At 49.4% G+C, this 25,681-nt stretch overlaps 1 protein-coding gene across 1 annotated transcript in view; it reads left to right on the top strand.

The window, feature by feature from the left end:
• The first annotated feature begins 3,649 nt into the window (after window positions 1-3,649).
• The window catches only part of LOC130567113 (CMP-N-acetylneuraminate-beta-galactosamide-alpha-2,3-sialyltransferase 1-like), a 38,715-nt gene continuing 16,683 nt past the window's right edge, over window positions 3,650-25,681 (top strand). Inside the window, exons 1-3 of the mRNA XM_057355026.1 lie at window positions 3,650-3,761; window positions 3,931-4,181; window positions 5,854-6,047. Of these exons, the coding sequence (XP_057211009.1) occupies window positions 3,948-4,181; window positions 5,854-6,047 (428 nt within the window). The 5' untranslated portion in view covers window positions 3,650-3,761; window positions 3,931-3,947. The remainder of the gene's footprint in view (window positions 3,762-3,930; window positions 4,182-5,853; window positions 6,048-25,681) is intronic.

Raw genomic sequence — 25,681 nt, 5'->3', positions numbered from 1 at the left:
CATCGTGGCCTATCAAGGCTTAGGTAATGTTACGGTTTACCAAGGCCTTCGTCACTATGTCATGGCCTATCGAGGCCTTCATCATAACTTTGTGGCCTATCGAGGCCTATACCATGTAGTGGCACATTGAGGCTTCGTCACTATGTCAAGATCTATCGAGGCTTGTCTCAATTTGTGGCCTGTCGAGGCTCGTCATAATGTCGCGGCCTATCGAGGCTTGTCTCAATGACTCGTCTCCACACAATGAAGGTTCACTAGAGTATGACGATATTACAAGCTTCAGTCAAGGCTCGGTGTATTTTAGGATTGACGTCTTAGGAACCTAATGACCAGGTTGTGCTGTCCCAGAGGCTTCCAAGCAACTGGGTCGTGATGAGCGGCCGTAGCGGCTACATACACTCCCAGTGTTGAGGGGGGAGAGGTTACTCTCCAGTCTCTCTTGAGGAAGGGACAGCACGTTCCCTCCCACGAGTGCACCACGGCGGCATGCTCCACCTGGGGGGCATCGACGTATCCTCTAGCTGCCTCACCCTCGAGGGAAGAGAGGGTGACAGAACTTGTTTGACGTGAACATGCCAGAAAGGGGCGTTCTAGGTCTTACGAAGTTCTTCATGCACTTCCGGTAAACACGGCACTGGGGGCGGGTGTGGCCTGGAGCCGCGCTCAAACCCGAGGCACCATGTAACCAGCTGCGAGCGCTGGGAGAGCCAGTGCGGGCACTGCAACCCAATGCTCACGGCGGTCCGGGAGAGCATGGCTGACATTTTGACTTTCGCCTCTTCCTGGGCTCGACCCCCCGAGGGAGGGAGCCCGAGGAATCGTTGGAGTCGGATGGCAGTACGTCACCCCCCGATGCTGCAAGAGACATCTCATCACCACGCATCGTGTCCGAATACGTGGTTGAGGAATAAGACGGTGGGACCATCTCCTGGGGAATGGTCAGACGAGCTAGACGAGGTGCGAACGGTCCGTGAGCCAGTGGCTGGCGGATTAACGCTCACAGTAATCCTCATATCACCCTCGTTGCTTGCCGTAGTGGGTGGCAGGGCCGTAGTCCTGCCGTCACGGAACGGGCAGCAAACAAGGTGGTGGCTGTGTTCCCACGGGACTCAGCCCGTGGGAACACTAACCTGTGACGCAACGTCTGAATCGTCAACCGCCCGCAGTACGGGCAGGACGTATCCACAACGTCTGCCCCAGCGTACTGGAAGCAGACATATGTTGCACCCATGAGAACAGTGGGACATGCCATGCTGGAGAAATTTGCTCTTTTAGAAAAAAAACACTCAAACAATCCTAGCACTGCCGAGACGCCCAGGGGAAGTCGCTGCAGGAAGGGACCGTCCTCTGCACCACGTCGTAAGATTCCAGCAGTAATTCGGCGTAGAGTTTGAAGTCTCGAAGTCGATCAGTGAAGGCTCCGAAGAACAAAAGGTGAATCAATGCAGCACGCCGTCTACCTTTTATACCCGGATATCTGGGGGCGGAGTCCGGCATGCAAATTTCATTCGCCAATTTCATTGGCCTTTTCTAAACTAGTCAGAAGCTGATAGGTTCTCAAGAGCGAACCCCCATCTGTCGGCTCGACACAACGTCGAGAGACCGACAGAAAGGGAACCACTTAGAAAAATACAATACAACCAAGTAACCTTATGCAGGTTACAATACGGCAATTGTTGGTTTGATCACTGAAGATGAAGCAGAATATCATAGGTGTGTGCATGAGTTTGTTGATTGGAGTCAATCCAGTGTCCTTCAGTTAAACATCAGTAAAACAAAAGAGATGATATTTGATTTCAGAACAGGCTGTGATACACACCAACACTTAACTGTCAATGGTGAGCGTATTGAAGTAGTAGACGAATACAAATATTTGGGGACAGTCATTGACTCAAAATTGACATGGGGAAATTTATAAGAAGGGGATGCAACAACTATATTTCATGCGTAAGCTTCGGCAGTTTGGTGTTGATAAACATATAATGGTTCTTTTCTATCGCTCATATGTGGAGAGTATGTTGACTTTTGGCTTCATTGTCTGTAGTAAATAAAAATTAATTGAATAAGATTGTAAATATCGCGAGTAAGATTGCAGGCCAACAGCAACATGCTATGACAACATTATGTGAATCTCGGGTTGTGAGGAAAAGCCATATAATTCTCTGCGATGAATTACATCCTCTTTATGGTGAATATGAGCTGTTACCATCTGGGCGAAGATATAGGGTACCGTTGGTACGGACTGCCCGTGCACAAAGATCTTTTATATTCTCCAGCATAGCTTTGTTAAATAAAACCCTGTGATACCACAGGTGTCTCTGTATTCCTTGTGTGATTTCGCTATTGGAAATGGGAGGTCTGGTGTTTAATGTTGGGTGTATTTGTTATGTGTTGTTAATATAATGTCATGTGCTTTGCTTGTAATTGACAATGTTGTTGTTGTTGATGACTGGAGGGTGCCACAGATACAAGAAGATTTTCCGCAAGGACAATAAATAAACAATACAATAATTCTGAACTTGCAAGACTGTTTAAAGCTGTTCAAATTTGTTAACACTGTAAAGCGCTTATTTGACAGGCAAATGACACCACACCGCTTATGCATTATACTCAACTCTACTCAACTCAACTTTATTCATAAAGCACTTTCAACACCATGACTGGAACCAAAGTGCTGTACAGAAACAGAAACAGAAAAATTAAAACAACTAAAATAAGGCTCTAAACGACACCAGCCTATGAACAAGGGTGTTGTCTAGCCAAATCATTGGTCATTTTTCAAGAATACCAAAAAATTATAAGATTAATGCGACAATACTAGACCCATTCAACAACTTGTTTATTTAAAAAATACATTAAATCAAATATAAATAGTTATATTATTAGACACTAGCCAAACACAGACCATAAGTTCACTGCAGTCCCAGTGCGCACGTCCAATGAAATGGTTTATAAAGTAAGTCATAATAAAATAATTTGAATTATTGAATACTGTTATTTGAAGATGTCAAAATAGAATGATGGCTAGTCCCCGCAATTCAAATGGATTATTAAACATACTAAATGACGTTTATTTGAAAATGTAAAAATGCAGAACGTTTTCTGTGATGTTTAGGTTTTGGGGTTGTTAGGGGAAGGCAATAGAATATACAGTGTGTCCAGTATAAAAATCATTACGCGTATGGAAAGTCCCCACAATGTAGAAACCTAATGCGTGTGTGGACTTGGTTTTTATATGTTACTGGGGACCTAAGCCTGAATACACACCAACTCAATGGGGACTCGTGTCACTGTGGGGACCAAAATTGAAGTCCTCATAGGCACAAAAGCTTATAAATTGTACAGAACAATATATTTTTTAAACCTAAAAATGCAAAAAGTTTTCTATGATCTTTAGGTTTAGGGGTTGGGATAGGGGATAAAATATACAGTTTGTACAGTATAAAAAACATTGGACTGTGGACTGTCCCCACGGAGATAATAAACCATACATGTGTGTGTGTGTGTGTGTGTGTGTGTGTGTGTGTAATTGTAATGGGTGTGTGTGTGTAACTGTAGTGTGTGTGTGTGCGTGCGTGTGTGTGTGTGTGTGTGTGTGTGTGTGTGCATGTGTGTGCATGTGTTTCCTCAGGTTAGGATGAGGGCGTGTGCAGAATCAGGTCAAACCGGTTACACATTTGTGCGGTTGACAGGTAGTCATTTTTATTTTCATATTACTCACAGCTAACCCACTCACAGAGCACTAGACTCTTTCATAACAGGTAATTGCTCTCTATTATTTAAGAATACGATCTGAATATACAATAGTCATAATATTGTGCTTTTATAATGTCATAACAATATATTAAAGAAATGATTTCTTTGATTGTATATAACATAGTTCATTGAATATTTAGGAAATGTGTTCAATGTTTTTTTCTTTGCTTTCAGAAAAAGACATCAGCATAATGAAGATCATAAACAGAATAATTCAGCATGTCATCGTGTCTGCCTCCTTCATTGTGTGTGTTTTTCTGCTGTACCAAACATCAAGCAGACATTTTCTAGATTTTTGCATCTGTAATTGTGGGATGGATTCTGAGGGGAATAAGTGGTTTTCTCAGCGATACAACAGCTCAGCTCGTGTACTTCTCAATAGAAAAAACCACGCTGTGGATTTCAACACTTTTTGGTGGTGGCGGGTGAGTACAAATCTGCAAATGTCTCGATCAAATCCTGTTGCTCTGATTGATTATTATAAAAATCAGGAAAGGCTCTTTTTGTACTGTAAGCTTGGCAGAAATGAAGCACAACTGACTTCAGGTACAGGTAAAGACTTTTGTTTGGATTATTTCATGTTATTATTGAAAGAAATCAATTAACAGTTAACCTTAAGTAATTAAAAATGACATTATTGCTTGGAAAAGCACATTAAAAATGAGATGAGAAATATGCCAGCATCATCATTTTATTTTTCACAGAGATCAGTATATATTAGTAAATCTGTTCATTTCAGAAATCCTTGATGCATTTTATGCCAATGGTGAATAAAAAAATAAAAAATTCTAGCCGGGGACCACTTACAGTAAAAAAATGATTATGTGCCTTAGTAGATTTTATGAAAAGAAATTAATAAAAATATACTTAATAGAATTATGTTCCTGTTTTTAAAAAAAACATTTTAGTTAAAATAACTTAAAAATATTGGTGGAAAATCTACTAATTTTGGTTGTTAAGATTTTACTAATTTTGTTTGAGTAATATTAATTGAACAAATTATTAAGTAAATCCAACTCAATTTTATTATGTTAAACCCATCTAAATTGATCAAATTAATTTTATGGTTTTATTTTGTGTTGAGACTACTTGAATCATTTTTGTAGATATAATTACCTTGGCAGTTGATCTGTAGTTCCCAGCATGCTTTGCAGCTGACGATTAATGTTCCAGATTAACTGTCATTTTAAGTGTTTTTCATAAAAAGAAAGACTTGTTCGTGTTTTTTGTTGATTTATCTTTGAGATTTAGGAGAGTTTTGGTATTATTTTTAAGTTTGGGTTTTATATGTGGTTATCGTTGTTCAGAAGAGCGGTGTTATTTCACTTATTGAGCAGTAACTGTGCTAATTCCAGTGCAGAGATCACCAGTCTCTTCTCACTTGACCCTCTATGTTGTAAAATATAGTATATTTCAATATGAAAGTAAGTGAACCGTGAAGTTTGAGTTAGACATGTATTTGTTCAACATAATCTTTTTTTGTTTACTTTAAGTAATATTTACTTAATATTTTAACAAATACTAAATGTTTTTACTTTATTCTGGTTAGGAAGTTGTACTTGAATTATAGCAGCACATTTTAATTAAAAAATATTCGTGCAAATTGTTACAAGGATTTTATTAAATAAATTCTAGAAGTCATTTTTTTCAGTGTAAATGTGATTAATTTAAATATGTGTTATTATTATTGAATAGACAATGCAAAAAATACAAATAGTTCGTTTGGGCAGTCGTGGCCTAATGGTTAGAGCGTTGCCTCTGCCGATTCGATCCTCAGAGCCGGCAGGTAATGACTGAGGTGCCCTTGAGCAAGGCACCTTACCCCTACTTGCTTCCCAGGCGCTGCAGTGATAGCTGCCCACTGCTCCGGGTGTACATGTGTTCACCACTTGCTGTGCGTGTGTTCACTATTCACTGGATGGGTTAAATTCAGAGGTCACATTTTGAGTATGGGACACCATATCTGACAAATAGATCACTTTCATAATGTTCAGAATATTGTCTGAGGAAAGTTTGTTATTGTAATAAATAAGACATTACTGTAAAATTTCACATGTAGCTCTTAAAAAGGTCAGTTTGTTTTTAATCTTTTTGCAGAGCCTGCAAAACGAGTCAAATTTAGCCAACTACACAGAAGTGGTGGAGGTTTTGTTTGCTCATTTCCCAGATAAACGTCATTACTGGGACCACAGTCCCAGTAGCTGTAGGAGCTGTGCTGTCGTGGGGAACTCTGGGAACATGATCGGATCACGTTACGGTGCACTCATCGATTCAAATGACTTCATTATAAGGTAAACATATGACATTTACTCACTTGAATAAATTTGCCTACTGTACATTCCCTCATGAAAATTTACAATAAAAACGTTTTGGTTATGTATGTAACCTCAGTTCCCTGATGGAGGGAACGAGACGTTGTGTAGAACCGACAGATGGGGTTCGTCCTTGAGAGCTAGTCCCAGCAGCTGAGTTGTGATGAGCGGCTACATACACTTTCAGTGTGGATGGGGAGAAGTTAGTCTCGAGTCTCTCTTGTAGGAAGGACAGCACGGACCCGATCACACAACTCCGTGGGTCTTCTCCTCGAGAAGCGCACCAGGCCGAGAAGAGGCGCCACTTGTAGGCGTACAGTCGCCTAGTGGCAGGTGCCCTTGCCTGAGATATGGTCTCTACCACCGCTGGGGGTAGACCGCTCAGGATCTCCTCTTCCCGTCCAGGGGACAGACATGGAGATTCCAGAGGTCTGGCCTGGGATGCCATAACGTGCCCTTCCCCTGGGAAAGCAGGTCCTTCTTCAGGGGAATCGGCCAGGGGGGAGCTGTCGTCAAGAGCATTAGCTCCGAGAACCAAGTCTGGTTGGGCCAGTGTAGTGCAACGAGTAACACTCGATGCTCCTCTTCCCTGACCTTGCACAGGGTCTGTGCAATGAGGCTCACTGGGGGGAATGCGTACTTCCGCTTGTCCCGCGGCCAGCTGTGCGCTAGGGCATCCGTGCCGAGGGGTCCCTCAGTCAGGGAGTACCAAAGCGAGCAATGGGTGGTTTCGAGGGAGGCGAACAGGTCCACCTGAGCCCGCCCGAACTGCACCCAAATGAGCTGGACAGCCCTTTTTGGGGATAATGAAGTACGGGCTGTAAAACCCGTTGGACATCTCGGCTAGAGGGACGGGCTCGATCGCTCCCTTCGCCAGAAGGGTGGTGACCTCGGCCCGTAGTACGGGAGCATCCTGAACTCTGAGTGAGGTAGAGAGGATGCCCCTAAACTTGGGCGGGTTTCTGGCAAATTGGATCTCATGGCCGAGACGGATCGTTTCCCTCAGCCACTGTGATGGTATTGGAAGCTCGAGCCAGGCTCCCAGGGACCGTGACAGGGGGACTAAGGGTACAATCTGCTTCATCGCCCCTCCGGGGGGTGGTTCGATGGCTGGCAGTGCGGGTCTCTCGCCGGGGGCTGACCCCTGGGGAGGAGACTGGCTCTGCTGGTTTGCCTGCCTGGCGATGCAGCTCCCCGCACTGTCGATTTGAGAGTGCTGAGGGCTGCAATGTATATTCGATGTTGCGCCTCGCCAAGACGCAACGTCGAGTTGCCGAACACCGTCTGACAGATGGTGAGAGCGGCTGCGAGAAACACCCAGGGAGATTGGAAACTCTTTTTGTGAAAAAGTGGGCGCTAGGCCCCCGAAGGGACGGGGCAGGAACCTTCCCCGATCGACCGACCAGCGATGGCATGGCTGGGGTCGGGGCCGATGGTGTCAACCTCCCTGGGGTCTTCCCGTCAGGGTCACTTCTTCCTAGAAGGTTGCTGACGGGGTGGCGGTCTCCTCTTCGACGTCCTCTTCCGGGGTGCTGCCTGGGTAGGGAGCGCCGGGGCCGAAGCTGGTGTCGAAGAGGGCCGGGGCTGCTGGGGAGCAGATGCCGCACGGGATCTCGAAGGCTTGTGGGCGGCCGAGTTACCGCGGGGAAGGATGTGGCTGATTGCCTTCTTCACTGCCGAGAAGTTCTGAGCGAAGTCCTCGACAGTGTCACCAAACAGCCCACACTGCGCAATAGGCGCGTCGAGAAAGTGGACTTTCTCGGCGTCGCTCATATGTGCAAGGTTAAGCCAGAGATGCCTCTTCTGGACCACATGAGAGGACATCGCCTGACCCAGGGCCCGCGCGGTCACCTTGGTCGCCCATAGGGCGAGGTCGGTGGCGGTGCGGAGTTCCTGCGTTAACCCTGGGTCGGTCTTACCCTCGTGGATCTCTTTCAATGCCTTGGCCTGGTGGACCTGCAGGATGGCCATGGCATGGAGAGAGGAGGCAGCTTCGCCCGCAGCAGCGTAGGCCTTCGACACCAGTGATGCCAAAGTCCTACACGCTTTGGATTGGAGTTTCGGTCGACCTCTCCAGGTGGACGCCGCCTGCGGGCACAGGTGCACCGCAACTGCACATTCCACCTGGGGCACGTCGACGTAACCCCTAGCTGCCCCACCATCGAGGGAAGAAAGAGCGACGGAACTGGTTTGACGTGTACGAGCCGAAAAAGGGGCGTTCCACGTCTTCGTCAGTTCCTCATGCACCTCCGGGAAGAACGGAACCGGGGTTGGGCGCAGCTTGGAGTCGCGCTCAGAGCCCAAGAACCATGTATCCAGCCGCGAGCTCTGAGGGAGAGGCACCGGAGTGCACTCCAATCCAGTGCTCACGGCGGCCCGGGAAAGCATGGCCGACATCTCGAAATCCGCCTCTTCCTGAGCTCGACCCCCCTTCGGAGGGATCTGCAAGGAATCGTCGGGATCAGATGCCAGTAAATCGCTCTCCAATGCTGCGATAGACATCTCATCTTCTTCACGCATTGTGTCTGAATGTGTGAATGAGGATGCAGACGGTGTGGTACCGTCTGCTAGGGAATGGTGAGGTGAGCGAGACGGGGTGACAGGGAGCTGGTTCTCGAGAGAGGACAGCCACCCGTGACCGCAACGTCTCAATGACCATCTGCCCGCAGTGCAGATCAAGAAGGCTGCCTCAGCGTGCTGGAGACCCAAACACTTGAGGCAGACATCGTGCCCGTCCCCCTCCTCGATGAGGGTATCGCACCTACGAGAACAACGGGACATGCCACGCTGGAGAAATTTGCTCTTTTAGAATGCTCGAACACCTCTGGAACCGCCGAGATGCCCAGGGGAAGTCATCGCAGGAAGGGATAGTCCACTGCACCACGTCACCAAGTAGTAGCGAGTCTTTGTACTTCATAAGCGAAGGCTCCGAAGAACAAAAGGTGAATGAATGAAGCACGCCGTCTCCCTTTTATACCCTGATATCCGGGGCGGAGTCCGGCATGCAAATTTCATTTGCCAATTTTCATTGGCCATTTCTAAGTAGTCGGAAGCGATTGGTAATCTAGGACGAAACCCATCTGTCGGTTCGACACAACGTCGAGAGACCAACATAAAGGGAAACAGAGGTACTGTACCACAAAATAACAACATGTGGTTTTCAAAAACCACACTTAAAGTGATACTTCTCGCAAAAATGAATATTCTGTCATCATTTACTCACCTTCGAGTTGTTCCAAATCTGTATACATGTCTTTGTTCAGATTAACAGAGAAAGATATTTGGAATATGCTTATAATCAGACAGATCTCGCCCCCCATTGACTCCCACTCCGACCTAGACTCCCGTCCAAAGCACGTAGGCTTTTCGGCATCCAGGATGTTGAGAGCTTACTCTGCTGCGGGCCAAGCTGTCCCCTCTCTCCACGCTATGACCATCCTGCAGGCCAAGGCGTTCAGAGAGCTCCACGAGGGTAAGACCGACCCAGCGCTTATGCCGGAACTCCGCGCCGTCACCGACCTTGCTCTACGGGCGACCAACGTGACCGCGCGGGCCCTGGGTCGGGCGATGTCCACACATGTGGTCCAGGAGAGACACCTCTGGCCAAACCCTGCACAGATGGGTTGCGAGAAAGTCTGCTTTCTCGACGCACCCATCTCGCAAGGGGGGGCTGTTTGGTGATACTGCCGAGCCACAGTTCTCGACAGTAAAAGGAGCAGACAGAGGATATCAAGCATATCCTCCGCCGCCACGACTCGGCCGCCCCCTGGCCATCGAGATCCCGTGCACCCTCTGCTTCCCAGCAGCCCTGGTCCTCTTCGACACTCCGGTTCCGGTGCCCCCACTCCCACCACCCCATCAGCAGCCGCAGCGGAAGCCGTAGCGGCCCTCATGGGAAGACCCGAGGGAAATCGAGAACACCTTTTGGGCCCGACCCCAGCCATTCCATTGCTGGTTGGTCGATCCGGGACGGTTCCTGCCCCGTCCCAACTACCCACTTCTAAGGTTTTTCTCTCTCTCTCTGGGTGTTTATCACAGCCGCTCTCACCCTCTACACGATGGTGTTCGGCAACTCGACGTTACGTCATGGCGAGGCGCAACATCGAATGTACATTGCAGCCCTCAGCACTCTCAAATCGACGGTGCATGGAGCTGCATCGCCAGGCAGGTGAACCAGCAGAGCCAGTCTTCTTCCCGGGGGCCCGCCCCCGGCGAGAGACCCGCGCACTGCCAGCCATCGAACCACCCCCCGGGGGGTCGATGAAGCAGATCGTACCCTTAGTCCCCCTGTCGCGGTCCCTGGGAGCTTGGCTCGAGCTTCCCACACAGTCACGGTGGCTGAGGAGAATGATCCGTCTCGGCTATGCGATCCAGTTTGCCAGAAACCCGCCCAAGTTCCGGGGCATCCTCGCCACCTCGGTCAGAGGCCGGGATGCTACGGGGTCGAGGTCGCCACCCTTCTGGCGAAGGGTGCGATCGAGTCCGTCCCCCTAGCCGAGATGTCCAAGGGGTTTTACAGCCCCTACTTCATCGTCCCCAAAAGAGGCGGGGGGTGCGCCCCATCCTAGATCTACGTACCCTGAACAGACACCTGCACAAGCTGCCGTTCAGGATGCTCACGCAAAAGCGCATCCTGACATCGACCTAAAGGACGCTTACTTTCATGTCTCGATTCTCCCTCGTCATCGCCCGTTCCTAAGTTTCGCTTTCGAGGGTCAGGCATATCAGTACAGAGTCCTCCCCTTCGGTCTGTCTCTGTCTCCTCGAGTCTTTACAAAGATCGTGGAAGCCGCCATCTCTCCCCTCAGGGAGAAGGGTGTGCGGGTACTCAATTATCTCGACGACTGGCTTATCTTGCCACACTCGCGAGATCTGTTGTGTTCACACAGGGACCTGGTGCTCCGGCACCTAGATCGATGGGGGCTACAGGTCAACCGAGAGAAGAGCAAGCTCTCCCCTGTGCAGAGCATCCTCTATCTTGGTATGGAACTCAACTCTGTCACCATGACAGCACGACTGTCCACAGCATGCGCCCAGTCGGTGTTGAACTGCCTGGATCATTTCAAGTAGTCAGCGGTTCCCCTGAAACTATTTCAGAGGCTCCTGGGACACATGGCATCCTCGGCGGTGGTGATACCCCTCGGGTTGATGCACATGAGACCGCTCCAACACTGGCTTCAGAGTCGAGTTCCCTGGAGAGCGTGGCACACCGGTAGCAGGCGGATGGTGATTACGCCTCGCTGCCGACGCACCCTAACCCCTTGGTCTTTCATGACCTTCCTTCGGGCAGGGGTACCCCTAGAGCAGGTTACGAGGCATGTCGTGGTGACGACGGACGCCTCCCTGCAGGGTTGGGGTGCAGTGTGCAATGGGCACGCAGTGTCAGGGCTTTGGACGCTGGCATATCAATTGCCTAGAGTTGTGGACCGTGCTACTCGTACTGAAGAGGCTGCAACCTCTCGTGCAGGGCAAGCACGTGCTGGTCCGGTTGGACAGCACTATGGCAGTAGCGTATATCAATCGTCAGGGTGGCGTTCGCTCACTGCAGTTAACACGACTCACCAGACGCCTCCTCCGGTGGAGTCAGCAGGTGACCCGCTCCCTGCATGCCACGTATATCCCAGGCGACCTGAACCAGACAGCTGATGCGCTCTCTCGTCAGTCTATGCCTCGCGGAGAGTGGTGACTCCACCCCCGCGCAGTCCAGCTCATTTGGGTGCAGTTCGGGCAGGCCTAGGTAGACCTGTTCGCCTCCCTCGAAACCACCCATTGCCCGCTTTGGTACTCTCTGACCGAGGGTCCCCTCGGCACGGATGCCCTAGCGCACAGCTGGCCGCGGGACAAGCGGAAGTACGCCTTCCCCCCAGTGAGCCTCATTGCACAGACCCTGTGCAAGGTCAAGGAAGAGGAGCAGCAAGTGTTACTCGTTGCGCCACACTGGCCCAACCAGACTTGGTTCTCGGAGCTAATGCTCTTGACGACAGCTCCCCCCTGGCCGATTCCCCTGACAAAGGACCTGCTTTCTCATGGGAAGGGCATGTTATTGCATCCCAGGCAAGACCTCTGGAACCTCCATGTCTGGCCTCTGGACGGGACGAGGAGATCCTGAGTGATCTGCCCCCTGCGGTGGTAGCTACCATTTCTCAGGCTAGTGCACCTGCCACTAGGCAACTGTACGCCTACAAGTGGCACCTCTTCTCGACCTGGTGTGCTTCTCGAGGAGAAGACCCACGGAGTTGTGCGATCGGGTCCGTGCTGTCCTTCCTACAAGAGAGACTCGAGACTAACCTCTCCCCCTACACACTGAAAGTGTATGTAGCCGCCATTGCCGCTCATCACAACTCAGTTGCTGGGAAGTCTCTAGGGCAGCACGACCTGGTCATTAGGTTCCTAAAGGGCGCTAGGAGGCGCAAACCCGCGCTCCATACCCTCTTGGGACCTGGATGTAGCCCTGACAGGTCTCACCAGGGCCCCCTTCGAGCCCCTAGGGGATGCATCTCTTCCTCATCTCACGATGAAGATGGTTCTCCTTATGGCGCTCGCCTCCATCAAGAGGGTAGGGGACCTACAGGCATTCTCCGTGTCCCCTGACTGCCTAGAGTTCGGACCCAGGGATTCTCACATTATCCTGAGACCTCGGCCCGGCTACATGCCCAAGGTTCCCACAGCTCCCTTTTGGGACCAGGTGGTGAACTTACAGGCGCTCCCCACTGGGGAGGAAGACCCAACCCCGTCCGTGTTGTGTCCAGTACGCGCGCTGCGCCTTTACTTAGACCGCACGCAGAGCCACAGGAGCTCTGAGCAGCTCTTTGTCTGTTTTGGAGATCAGCAGGGAGCGCCGTCTCAAACAGAGATTGGCGAGGCGCCTCTCTGGCAGACATCTGCAGAGCTGCGGGTTGGGCTACACCCATCACCTTCGCGAGGTCCTACAGCCTCCACGTAAAACCGGTATCGGCTCGAGTCTTGCCGTCAGGCAAGACTGGCGGCCGGTAGGGTGTACGCCTATGACAGTACCTTCCCCCTTTTTTCCTAAGGGGGTCAGCGTACTAACTAGCCTCCCTTCTTCCCCCACTGGGTGAAGAACAGGCACTCCATCCATCACTAGCAAGCACCTCCTGCGGGCGGGCTGGGCAGAGCAGCCCTGCCCCTTAGGCCGGGTATCTCCGGAGTTATTCGCAACATAGACTGTTTTGTACGTTGCCTATTTCTATATTATTGTATATTTATTTTTTTCTGTCTTGTTGCTGTCTTTCTGGTGCACTGTGGAGCTTCTGTCACTATAACAAATTCCTCGTATGTGGAAACATACTTGGCCAATAAAGCTCATTCTATTCTATTCTATTCTAGTTCGTGGAGTGTCCGTGAGAACCTCTTTGGGGATTCCCACGTGGGAGATTAACGAGAACAGAGCATCCGCTACGCTCTTGGAGGAAATATTGAGGAGCACCACTGCCTCGGGGTATCGTGTTGCATAGTTCACAATGACCAATGCAAAGCGATGCCCTCATGCCGATCGATCTAACGGCCCGAAAAGGTCCATACCAATTCGTTTGAAGGGGACGTGTACCAGAGGGAGAGGGCACAATGGTGCTATTGGGGTGGCCGTTGGGTTTACCAACTGGCATTCACGACAAGTGGCGCACCATCTGTGCACATTCTCGTGGATGCCCGGCCAAAAAAATCGGGTCATTAGGCGATTTAGTGTTGCGGTTTGTCCTAAGTGCCCTGCCATTGGATTTGAATGATGGGATGACCAATTGTGTTGTTGATTGAGTGTCTTGGGTCACTCGATACAATCTGTCTTTTATAATGGTAAAATATGGATAGGTGAGTGGCCGTGCCGGTTGGAGAGGCTGCCCGTCTATCGTGCGGACCTGCACAAATGCATTTTTGAGCGACTCAACTTGAGATTGATCCATGGGAAAATTATTGCACGATGAGAGATTCTTTCTCTCAATCGCTCTCTGTTCCCTTGAACCCGCCGTCGATGGTCCCTGCTCGGCCTCTCCAAGCTGCGCCACCGCCCCCTTCCACTCACGTTTGCTCCAAGAGACACCCGCACATAAATGCCCCAACAATATACTAAAATCCGGCCAATTTGTCCCCAGAATTAACGGATGTCGGAGGTGCGAATTAACGGCTACCTCAACTGTATGCTTTTTCCCCTAAATTGTGTCGACAGAGACACTAAGTCACACACCTTACCTTAACCTTGCGGCTCGTATCCAATTCAGTAGACTGAATCACGCCTGGGTGGACCGAGGTTTGGTTACAGCCTGTATCCACCAAGGCCTGATAGGTACCCCCCTTTATACTCACAGGTATTTGGTACAGGCCAGCTTGATCGAGGGCAGCCCGCGGGGTGTCGGGGATCCGGATCACTGCACCAACCTCCATGACCGGACACATCTTGATGAGGTGGCCCGGATCCCCGCACCACCAACAGGCCGGTCCAGGCCTACCCGCCGCCCCAGTGGCAGGAAGCAGGCCAAGGGATTGGCGAGAAGAGGCAGGTAGAAGGGGAGAGGCAGCGCACGTCCCCCCGGAAGCCTCCCCATGCCGTAGGGCAGCCTTTACGTTCAGCAGGAACCGGAAACCCGGGCCACCCCGGGCATGTGCCGCTGCCTGCGGTACCGGATGGGATCTAGGGAAAGGGGAACCAAAAGAGGAAGAGGGAAGAGGAGAGTTTCGGTTTTCGCCGACCCCGCGGCATGCTGCCATGTGGTCCTCCACCAACTGGGTGGCCTGGGACAGCAACGCCGGCTGGTGGCACTGGGCAGTCTCCATGGGTAGCCGTCCCATGAACTGTCCCAGTACCACCCGCTCCACAATAGTGTTGACGTCACTGTCGTCATCCAGTCCCGGATCTGTTGGACAAACATGAAGGGTTGGCTGCCGTCCCCTGGCTCTAGCGACCTGAAGCGCTGGTGCTGCTGCTCCGGGGTCAGTCCGACCTGCTGGAGGATCGCCGTCTGGAGGTACGCGTATGTCAGGAGGTTCTGGACCAGCAGCTGTTGAGCTGCGAGCTGGGCCTCCCCCAACAACAGCAGGATGAGCTGGGTCAGCAGCCATCGCGGGGCCAGCCAGATACCTCCATTGACCTCTCAAAGAGCTCTAGGAAGGCCTCTGGGTCGTCCTGAAGCCCCATATTGTATAGCAGCAGGGGAGCAGACGGGCCAGCGGCCACTGGTGTACCCTCGGTATGCCCTTGTTGAGTAATCCAGCCCCAGAACAGCTCGCGGTCATCCGTCTGGGCCTGGAGGAGCAACTGGAACCTCTTTTCCTGCTCCTTTTGTAGGTCCAGCAGGGCCTGATGGTGTTCCTGGTGGAGTCCTGCGAGCACCTGGATGAAGTCCGCAAATGGCGTGGTTGGCGGAGTTTGCATGTCGGCGGCGTTCTCCTTCCTTCCTGGGTTTCAGGACCAGTGTAACAATGTTCAAAGTAGGGGAGGAAGGAGGCGGGAACCGGTGAACTTTAAACAAAATTTTAATCAAATAAACACACAACAAAATGAAAGTAAAATGGCCCGCAGCCACCTCACGGTCGACTGCCGGCTACACAAACATAACTCAAACTTAACCAATGTCCAGGCCTGGTCCTCTCTCCTTGTGCCTTCCTGTCACTCCTCCTCTTATGCTTCCGGAGCTCCTCCTCCTCACTTCGTTCTCTCACGGCTCTCGTCCTGCCTCCCTTATCACAATCTTCTTTTTTGTTCAACTGAACAAAAAAATTGTTAAGTATTTTGTCCTACTATAGGAGTCAGTGGGGGGCAAAATCTGTCTGGTTTGGAGTATACAGAACTCGAAGGTGAGTAAATGATTACAAAATTTTCATTTGGACGAAGACATTTTTTAAAATTAATTGATTTCATTTAAGATTTTTAAATCATATACAATATATATTTTTTATTTTTGTATTTGATAATAAAGGTTTCAAATTTTCCTTGGTTATTAACATTAACATAGCCTAATTATTTGTTAGATTCACCCACCAACAGAATGGTAGGCCCCTACATTCAACGACGTCCTGTCGTAATCGAACAGATGCAACTGCACGTAAGCCAGGGAGATAATTCAAAGAGACGACAAAATGGCAAAATGGTTGGGAAAGAGAAAAGTTGATTCAGAATGCAGGGTATTTAACCAAAAGTGAACAAGTGATTATTTTTTGTTCAGTGCAAAGAAGTGGCTGTTGGTCTCATCGGTCAAGAAGCAGTGTCTGTGTTCAAAGAATAGAATCTGCGCCGACACTGTGACGCCCGCCACAGAGAGTATGCAAGCTTGCAAGGCCAAATGAGAGCAGACAAAGTGTCGAAACTAAAATGTGCTCTATCATCTCAGCAGAATACGTTTCTACGCCTAACCCAGTTAAACCAGTCGTCCGTTCAAGCTAGCTGTCAGGTAGCTAAACTGATTACAGTCAGCGGTAGGCCATTCAGTGATGGTGAGTTCGTCAAGAAATGTATGAATGTTGTTGCGGAGGAGATGTGCCCCGATAAGAAAAACGTCTTAAATGTGGTGAGTCTCTCTGCAAGTACAATCACCAGATGAATTAAAGAAATGGGGGATAATGTATATGCCCAGCAGCGGGAGAAAGTGAAAGAAATTGCACATTTTGCATTAGCACTGGATGGGAGCAATCACGTGCAGGATGGCGCTGTGAATGGCAGCCACGGCGATAAGCTCTGCAAACTGTTTTTGTTTGTTTGTTCTGTGTTTTGTCATTCTTCTTTAATAATGTTTACCAGAGACGAACTACTTAACATTAAACAACACATCCCAGACAACATTTTTCCAGTTTTTGAGTATTCGGATATTTGTTGGACATTCTAGTCGGAGGTACAGCGCTGCTGTTCAAACACGAACAAATGCAGAACAGGGAAGCATGCTGGTGCTCTGGTTAAGTTAAGTGAGCACGGCTTTCGAACAGCACTCCCAAGCATTCATCTTGCGAATATCCTTTCCCTTCCTAACAAATCGGATGAACTACTTCTCCTCACCCGCATCAACAAGGACTTTTCAAACTCTGCGGCATTGTGCTTCACTGAAACCTGGCTAAGTGAAGCCATTCCAGACAATGCGCTTCACCTGCCGGGCTTCGAGCTGTTCAGGGCGGATCGCATGGCGAAGGCGGTGGATTGTGTTTCTACATCAACGAAAGTTGGTGTTCAGATGTATCAATGCTGAAAACGGTATGCTGTCCTAACTTAGAGGCACTATTCATAAACTGTAAACCTTTCTACTCACCGCAGGAGTTTTCCCCTTTATCCTCGCGATTGTGTACATTCCTCCAGATGCGTGCGTGAGCGCAACGCTTCAACAACTGGCCGAACAAATAACAGAAATTAAGCAAAAGTATCCAGACTCTGTTTTAATCATCCTCAGCCATTTTAACAAAGCAAATCTCTCTTTACTGCCCATTTTAAAAGACCAGACTTACACTCCACACCTGCTCTGATCTGCACTTCACACATTCACCCACCCCCGTGCAATCCCCCCCCTCCTGCCTCCCCCACCATTCTAGCTGCACTTAAGGTATGTGTAGAGGATGTGAACCGGGTCTTCAAGAAGCAGAAGACCAAGAAAGCTCCAGGCCCAGACGGTGTTTCACCTGCCTGTTTAAAGGTCTGTGCTGACCAACTGGCCCCCATCTTCACACAGATCTTCAACAGATCTCTGGAGCTGTGCGAAGTTCCCCACTGCTTCAAACGCTCCACTATCATTCCGGTTCCCAAAAATCCAAAATCACTGGACTTAATGACTACAGATCTGTCGCTCTCACATCTGTGGTTATGAAGTCGTTTGAGAGACTGGTCCTGGCCTACCTGAAGGACATCACTGGACCCTTGCTGGATCCTCTTCAATTTGCCTACAGAGCAAACAGGTCTGTTGATGATGCAGTCAACATGGGGCTGCATTATGTTCTGCAACATCTTGACAGACCTGGGAATTGCGCAAGGATCTTATTTGTGGACTTCAGTTCAGCCTTTAATACCATCATGCCTGACCTTCTCTCAGACAAACTGACCCAGCTCTCTCAATGAACCCCAATCTGTCAATGGATCACTAACTTCCTAACAGACAGTGAGCAACTAGTGAAGCTGGGTAAACTCACATCCAGGACTCTCACAATCAGTACTGGTGCCCCTCAGGGATGCGTGCCCTCCCCACTGCTCTTCTCACTGTATACAAATGATTGCACTGCAAAAGACTCCTCTGTCAAGCGCCTGAAATTTGCAGATGACACTACCATCATCGGCCTCATCCACAATGGAGACGAGTCTGCCTACAGACAGGAAGTTGCAGAGCTGGCTGTCTGGTGCAATCACAACAACCTGGAGCTCAACACGCACAAAACAGTGGAGATGATCGTGGACTTCAGGAGAAACCCCACTGCACTCCCCCCACTCACCATCATGAACAACACTGTGGCTGCAGTAGAGTCATTCAGGTTCCTGGGCACTACCATCTCTCAGGACCTGAAGTGTGACACTCACATAGACTCCATCGCTAAAAAAGCCCAGCAGAGGTTGTTCCAGCTGAAGAAATTCAACATGCCACAGGAGCTGCTCACACAGTTCTACTCGGCCATCATTGAGTCTGTCCTGTGCTCATCCATAACTGTCTGGTTTGGTTCAGCTATTAAATCAGACATAAGAGACTACAACGAACAGTCAGGACTGCTGAAAGGATTATTGGTGCCCCCCTGCCCAACCTCCAAGATCTTTACACCTCCAGAAAGAGAAAAATGGCTAAGAAAATCATTTTGGTCCCCACTCACCCAGCTCACTCCCTCTTCCAACTGTTGCCATCAAGAACACTGACCACCAGAACAGCAAGGCACAACAACAGTTTGTTTCCCGCAGGCTATACTCAGCCTGAACAATTAAAAGCTCTTACTACACACTGACCATCACATTGCACACTTGCACATTGCACACAGCATCTGGAAACTGTACATTTTAAGAAACAATAGGTTAAACGTGTAAATAACACATCTGTACACTCTTTTAAAAAATGTTGTTTTTTGTCTATATTTTTTCACTTTTTGTATATAGTGCATTATGCTTTTTATTTAATTTCTCATTTTTTCTATCTTAATGTATATTTGCACTATGTTTGCACCATATGTACACTTTCTTCTGCACTAAGCTCCTGTCGCCAAGTCAAATTCCTTGTGTGTGTAAACACACTTGGCAATAAAGCTCCTTCTGATTCTGACACAACACAGCTGCTCATTTTTTTCGCGGAGTTAGCTCAAACTTTGAAGTGTTCGAAAGTTTGCTTTTGCAGGCAGCCCTGCAAAGTCTCAAAGGCTACATCAGGGAGGATATTTTCGGTAAAGTGTGCCATACAATGGAAGATTTGTGTCTAGACTGGTCTAAGATGGTCAGCATCACGACTGACGGGGCTCCTAGCATGATTGGCTCATCGAGGGGGCTTATTGGACGCATGAATAGAGAAATGGAGGCAAGAGGTTTCTCTCCCCAGTTACCAGTTCACTGCCTGATTCACCAGCAAGCACTCTGAGCAAAGTTCTGAAGTGCGAATCGGTCATGAAGGTGGTGGTGTCATATGTAAACTTCATCAGAGCAAACGGACTTAAACACAGGCAGTTCCAAGCCTTTCTTTCTGAGCTGGAGTCTGCTGATGGACATGTGCTTTACTACACAGAAATCCCATGGTTAAGCCCGGGGGAAAGAGTTTTGAAGCGTTTTTATGAGCTGCTACCTGAAATCAACACATTTCTTTTGACAAAGGGCAAAAATGTACAGGAACTAATCAACGCAGAATGGAAGTGGGACCTCACCTTTTTAACGGATGTGACAGAAATGTTAAACAGCCTCAATTTGCAGCTCCAAGTCAAGTGGAAACTAATATGTGACATGTATTCCCACATACAGTAAAAGCATTTGAGGTGAAACTATCGCTGCTTGTCGGACAAGTGCAAAAGCAAGACTTTACTCATCTTCCCATTACCAAAAGCCTAGTCTCAGCCTCTGACATCACGCCCATGCACCGTTGGCTAAATGTCTGATGCATAAGGCACACTTTTCTGGAAACACATCAGCACGTTTAAAGTCATCATCTGATGATCATCGGATTTTCGGGAGACGTGCGTGTCGCGTTCTTTAATGGTCTGCCTGGAAACAACACAAAGCCATCTGATCTAAGAAGTAAGCTATCTTGTTTACAACGGTTGCTATTTGAATTCATCACGATCGACTAAACACTTAATTCTTAAAAGTATGGGAAGATCCCGGCATAAATTTATAATCTCTTGGGCGGGCCTTGGCCAAAGAAAGCGGCGATAAGTTCCAGACCTTCAGTATAAAGCTGAAAAGTGCGTGGAAGCTCTGAAAATGCTGAAGGCAGAGTTTAATATGCGATTCCATGTCCACGCTAAAGAAATCCGCCTTTTCCAGAAACCCTTTGCTGCCAACATTGACAAAGCCCCGCCTTCTTATCAGTTGGAGTTGGCTGAGTTACAGAACTGTGATGTTCTTTAAGACACATTTATGCCCAACAGTCTCATTGAATTCTATGCTTCCCTCCCTAAGGAGACATACCCAAACATCAAAAAACATGCAATGAAAATGTCTATACTTTTTGGTAGCACGTATATCTGTGAGCAAACCTTTTCATGAATGAAAGTGATGAAAACTCAGATGAGATCAAGACTGATGAAAATGGAGACTCACACGTTATCCTGAGACCCCGGCCCGGCTACGTGCCCAAGTTTCCCACCACTCCCTTTCGGGACCAGGTGGTGAACTTGCAGGCGGGGAGGAAGACCCAACACCATCCGTGTTGTGTCCAGTACGCTCACTGTGCCTCTAATTGGACCGCACACAGAGCTTCAGGAGCTCTGAGCAGCTCTTTGTCTGTTTTGGAGATCAGCAGAAAGGGAGGGCTGTCTCAAACAGAGATTGGCGCACTGGATCATGGACGCCGTCACTACGGCGTACCGGTCCCAAGATCGCCCGTGCCAACTGGCAGTGAGGGCACACTCCACCCGGAGTGTAGCCTCCTCGTGGGCACTGGCTCAGGGCGCCTCTCTGGTAGACATCTGCAGAGCTGCAGGTTGGGCTGCACCCAACACCTTCGCGAGGTTCTACAGCCTCCGCATGGAACCGGTGTCAGCCCGAGTTTTGGGTACCAATAGGTAAGATCGGCAACCGGTAGGGCGTACGCCTGCGAAAGCACCTTCCCCCTCCTAGGTGGGTCAGCCTCCCTTCTTCCCCCACTGGGTGAAGAATAGGCATTCCATCCATCACTAAGCACCTCCTTAGGCTGGGTATCAGCTGAGTTATCTAGCGCATAGCTCTAATCGGACCTAGTGCTCCACACAAAGTAACCCCCCCAGCAGGGTGGTTCTGTCTGATGAATCCTCATGATCTGGTTCCCACCTTGGTAACGTCTGACACGTCTGACACGCCTAGACCTAGGCCACGCTAGAGATTGTGACGCAGCACAGTGCCGTGGCGTTTTCGATAGGAACCCCATCTGTCGGTTCGACACAACGTCGAGAGACCGACAGAAAGGGAACTTCCCTGATGGAGGGAACGAGACGTTGTGTCCTTCATGCCACAATGCTTGCCGCCGGCTGCAGCAGTTGAGAAATGCTCTCAGGCTCCTCAGCCCAAAGGTGAATGAATGCAGCATGCCGTCTCCCCTTTATACCCGGATATCCGGGGCGCAGTCCGGCATGCAAATTTCATTCGCCAATTTCATTGGCCTTTTCAAAATTAGTCAGATGATAGGTTCTCAAGTCAAACTCCATCTGTCGGTTCGACACAACGTTGAGAGACCGACAGATCGGGAACTTACTGTATGTGGCCTTGCTTTAAACCATTTTTACTGTAATAAAATAATAGTTTTGCCAATATACACCAAAAATCCATGGTTACTACCCTTTACCCCCAAAACCTTAATTTTCTTAAGGGTTATTTTCAGAGTCATGCAGTGATGGAACTGTCACATTCTGCTCTGCTTTTTTTAAATGTGTGCTACTGTTTTAGTGTTTGCTCTATTTGACGCCATGTGTTATTGTGTTACTATTTACCCATATGTGACACATAAAACAGCAAAGTCTCCTCCTGTGAACCCCTTATGAAACCTGTCTTGAGTAGATGTACTGTCACGACAAAGTCAAGTGAAAAGCTTTCACATATGACGCACAAGGATTCCGGTACAGGATGTGTATACTGTTAATCATGTGTTTACATGGAGCAAAGTCCTCTCAATTACATCAGTAATAAATAACCAGAAGTAATCCATGCAGACGTGTTGTCTCACTGCTCAAAGAGCTCTTTCAATAACTTTGTAGCTTCATACACTGGCTCTCTACTTCCACCATAAGAGCCCTATAACCCACAAACCAACTGAAAAATTCTTCAAACCGTCTTTCTGTGTAAAGAAACGTTACGTCACACATGCTGTTGATCGAGATAAAACACTACAGTATTAAACGTCAACATCATTATTGTACGTAGAACAGGAATGTTTGAATTTATTCCTTATGGGTTCAGTATTCAAAACAGCTTTATGGAAAACACATATCATTACAATGTCCAAAGTTTCATAAGTCATTACTAAACAAGACTATATAAACATCCGCCTTTCTATGGTTGTCTGTAAAAACCTATTGAGCAAAATTTTATAAACTTGAACAATAGCTTCATTGAAAAAATGAGCTCATTCCATTACACAATGATGACTTCTCATATCACATTTACCAAACTTGTACTGTCTGAATACGATGACATTCCTGCAAATAAAGCATGTACTCTCGAACAACACTGAACTCAATTGACTCCCATTATATGAAGAGTCAGATACAGCTTTACAACCACATAAGGAGGAATAATTGAGGACAGAATATTGATTTTTGGCTCTTTAATCCAACTAGATTTTTCCACAAGTTATCTGACCGGTAGCCCACGGACCGTTGGCTAAACATCTGGGCCCGTATGTATAAAGCCACTCAGAGTAAAATTTTATTCTTAAGTGTGTCAAAATTCTAAGAATGACGTGATTTTACACTTATTCTTACACTTAAGAATAAGAGTTATTCATAAAGGTTCATAAGTGTTAAGACTAGGTCTTAGCTCCTAAATTATTTAAGAGAGCTGAAGAGTTCCCTTTCTGTCGGTCTCTCGACGTTGTGTCGAGCCGACAGATGGGGTTCGTCCCTGAGAACCAATCGCTTCCGACTTCTTAGAAAAGGCCAATGAAATTGACGAATGATATCCGGGTATAAAAGGGAGACGGCGTGACTCATTCATTCACCTTTTGTTCTTCAGAGCCTTCGCTCATGATCAACAGACAAATAGCAACTACAAGACTGCCGGATCTACAACGTGGTGCAGCGGACTGTCCCTTCCTGCAGCGACTTCCCCTGGGCGTCTCGGCGGTTCCAGAAGTGTTCGAGTTTTTTCTCTAAAAGAGCAAATTTCTCCAGCGTGGCATGTCCCGCTGTTCTCGTGGGTGCAACACACTCATCGAGGAGGGGGACGGACATGATGTCTGCTTCCAGTACACTGGGGCAGATGTTGTGGATACGGGGCTGCTGGGAGCCCAGTGGTTGACGATTCAGACGTTGCGTCACGGGTTGCTGTGTTCCCACGGGACTCAGCCACCACCTCATCTGCTTCCCGTTCCGTGACGGCAGGACTAACGGCCCTACCGCCCGCTACAGCGAGCAGCGAGAGTGATATGAGGATTACTGTGAGCGCTAATCCGTCAGCCACTGGCTCGCGGACCGTTCGCACCTCGTCTCGCTCGTCTGACCATTCCCCATGAGACGGTCATGATGATGAGATGGTTGTTGCAGCATCGGAGGGTGACTTACTGGCATCAGACTCCGCCGATTCCTTGAAGCTCCCTCCCTCAGGGGGTCGAGCTCAGGAAGAAGCGGAGGTTGAAATGTCAGCCATGCTTTCCCGGGCCGCCGGCATTGGGTTGCGGTGCACCGCACTGCCTCTCCTAACGCTCGCAGCTGGATACACGGTACCTCTGGCTTGAGAGCGGCTCCAAGCCGCACTCGCCCCCAGTGCCGTGTTCCCCTGGAAGTGCATGAGGAACTTAGTACGACCTGAAACGCCCCCTTCGGCGCGTACACGTCAACTAGTTCCATCGCCCTTTCTTCCCTTGATGGTGGGGCAGCTAGAGAATACGTCGATGTCCCCCAGTGGCTCGACCTAGTCTCCCGTCCAAAGCACGTAGGCTTTTCGGCATCTGAGGTGTCGAGAGCTTACTCTGCTGCGGGCCAAGCTGTCCCCTCTCTCCACGCTATGGCCATCCTGCAGGTCCATCAGGCCAATGCGCTGAGAGAGCTCCACGAGGGTAAAACCGACCAAGCGCTTATGCAGGAACTCCTCGCCGTCACCGACCTCGCTCTACGGGCGACCAAGGTGACCGCGCGGGCCCTGGGTCGGGCGATGTCCACACTTGTGGTCCAGGAGAGACACCTCTGTCTGAACCTTGCACAGATGAGTAATGCCGAGAAAGTCTGCTTTCTCGACGCACCCATCTCACAAGGGGGGGGGGGGCTGTTTGGTGATACGGTCGAGCTGCTGTTCTCGACAGTAAAGGAGCAGACAGAGGATATCAAGTATATCCTCCCCAACCGCGACTCGACCGCCCTCTAGCCGCCGAGATCCCATGCACCATCTGCTTCCAAGCAGCCCTGGTCCTCTTCGAGACATCGAAGAGGAGACCACCACCCCGTCAGCAGCCGCGGCGGAAGCCAAAGCGGCCCTCGTGGGAAGACCCCAGGGAGATCGAGAATACCTTCGGGCCCCGACCCCAGCCATTCCATCGCTGGTTGGTCGATCCGGGACGGTTCCTGCCCCGTCCCAACAGCCCACTTCTAAGAGTTTTCTCTCTCTCTGGGCGTTTATCACAGCCACTCTCACCCTCTACACGACGGTGTTCGGCAACTCGACGTTGCGGCAAGACCCAATGTCGAGGATAATCACTCTCATTCGATGGTGCTTTGTGCTACATCATCGCCAGGCAGGTAAAACTGCAGAGCCGATCTCTTCTCCGTGGGCCCCCCCACGGCGAGGGATCCGCACTGCCAGCCATCGAACCACCCCGGGAGGTCGATGAAACAGAACGTACCCCTAGCCTCCCTGTCTCGGTCCCTGGGAGCCTGACAAGAGCTTCCCAAACCGTCACGGTGACTACGGGATACGGTAGTGCGATCCAACTCCCCAGACGCCCGTCCAAGTTTCGGGGCATCCTCTCAACCTCAGTCAGAGGCTAGGATGCTCCCGTGCTTCGGGCCGAGGTTGCCACCCCTCTGGAGAGGAAGCGATTGTGCTCGTCCCTCTAGCCAAGATGTTCAACGGGCTGTAAAACCTGAAAAGAGCAAGCTCTCCCCTGTGCAGAGCATCCTCTTTTTTGGTATGGAACTCAACTCTGTCTCCATTACACCGTGACTTACTACAGAAAGCGCTCAGTCAGTGTTGAACTGCCTGGAATATTTCAAGCACGAGGTGGTGGCTGAGTCCCGTGGGAACACAGCCACCCGTGACGCAACGTCTGAATCGTCAACCGCCCGCAGTGCGGGCAGGACGTATCCACAACATCTGCCCCAGCGTACTG

The sequence above is a fragment of the Triplophysa rosa genome, linkage group LG16 (genome assembly GCF_024868665.1).
Source record: "Triplophysa rosa linkage group LG16, Trosa_1v2, whole genome shotgun sequence".
NCBI lineage: Eukaryota > Metazoa > Chordata > Actinopteri > Cypriniformes > Nemacheilidae > Triplophysa > Triplophysa rosa.
This window is presented reverse-complemented; position numbering and strand designations above follow the sequence as displayed.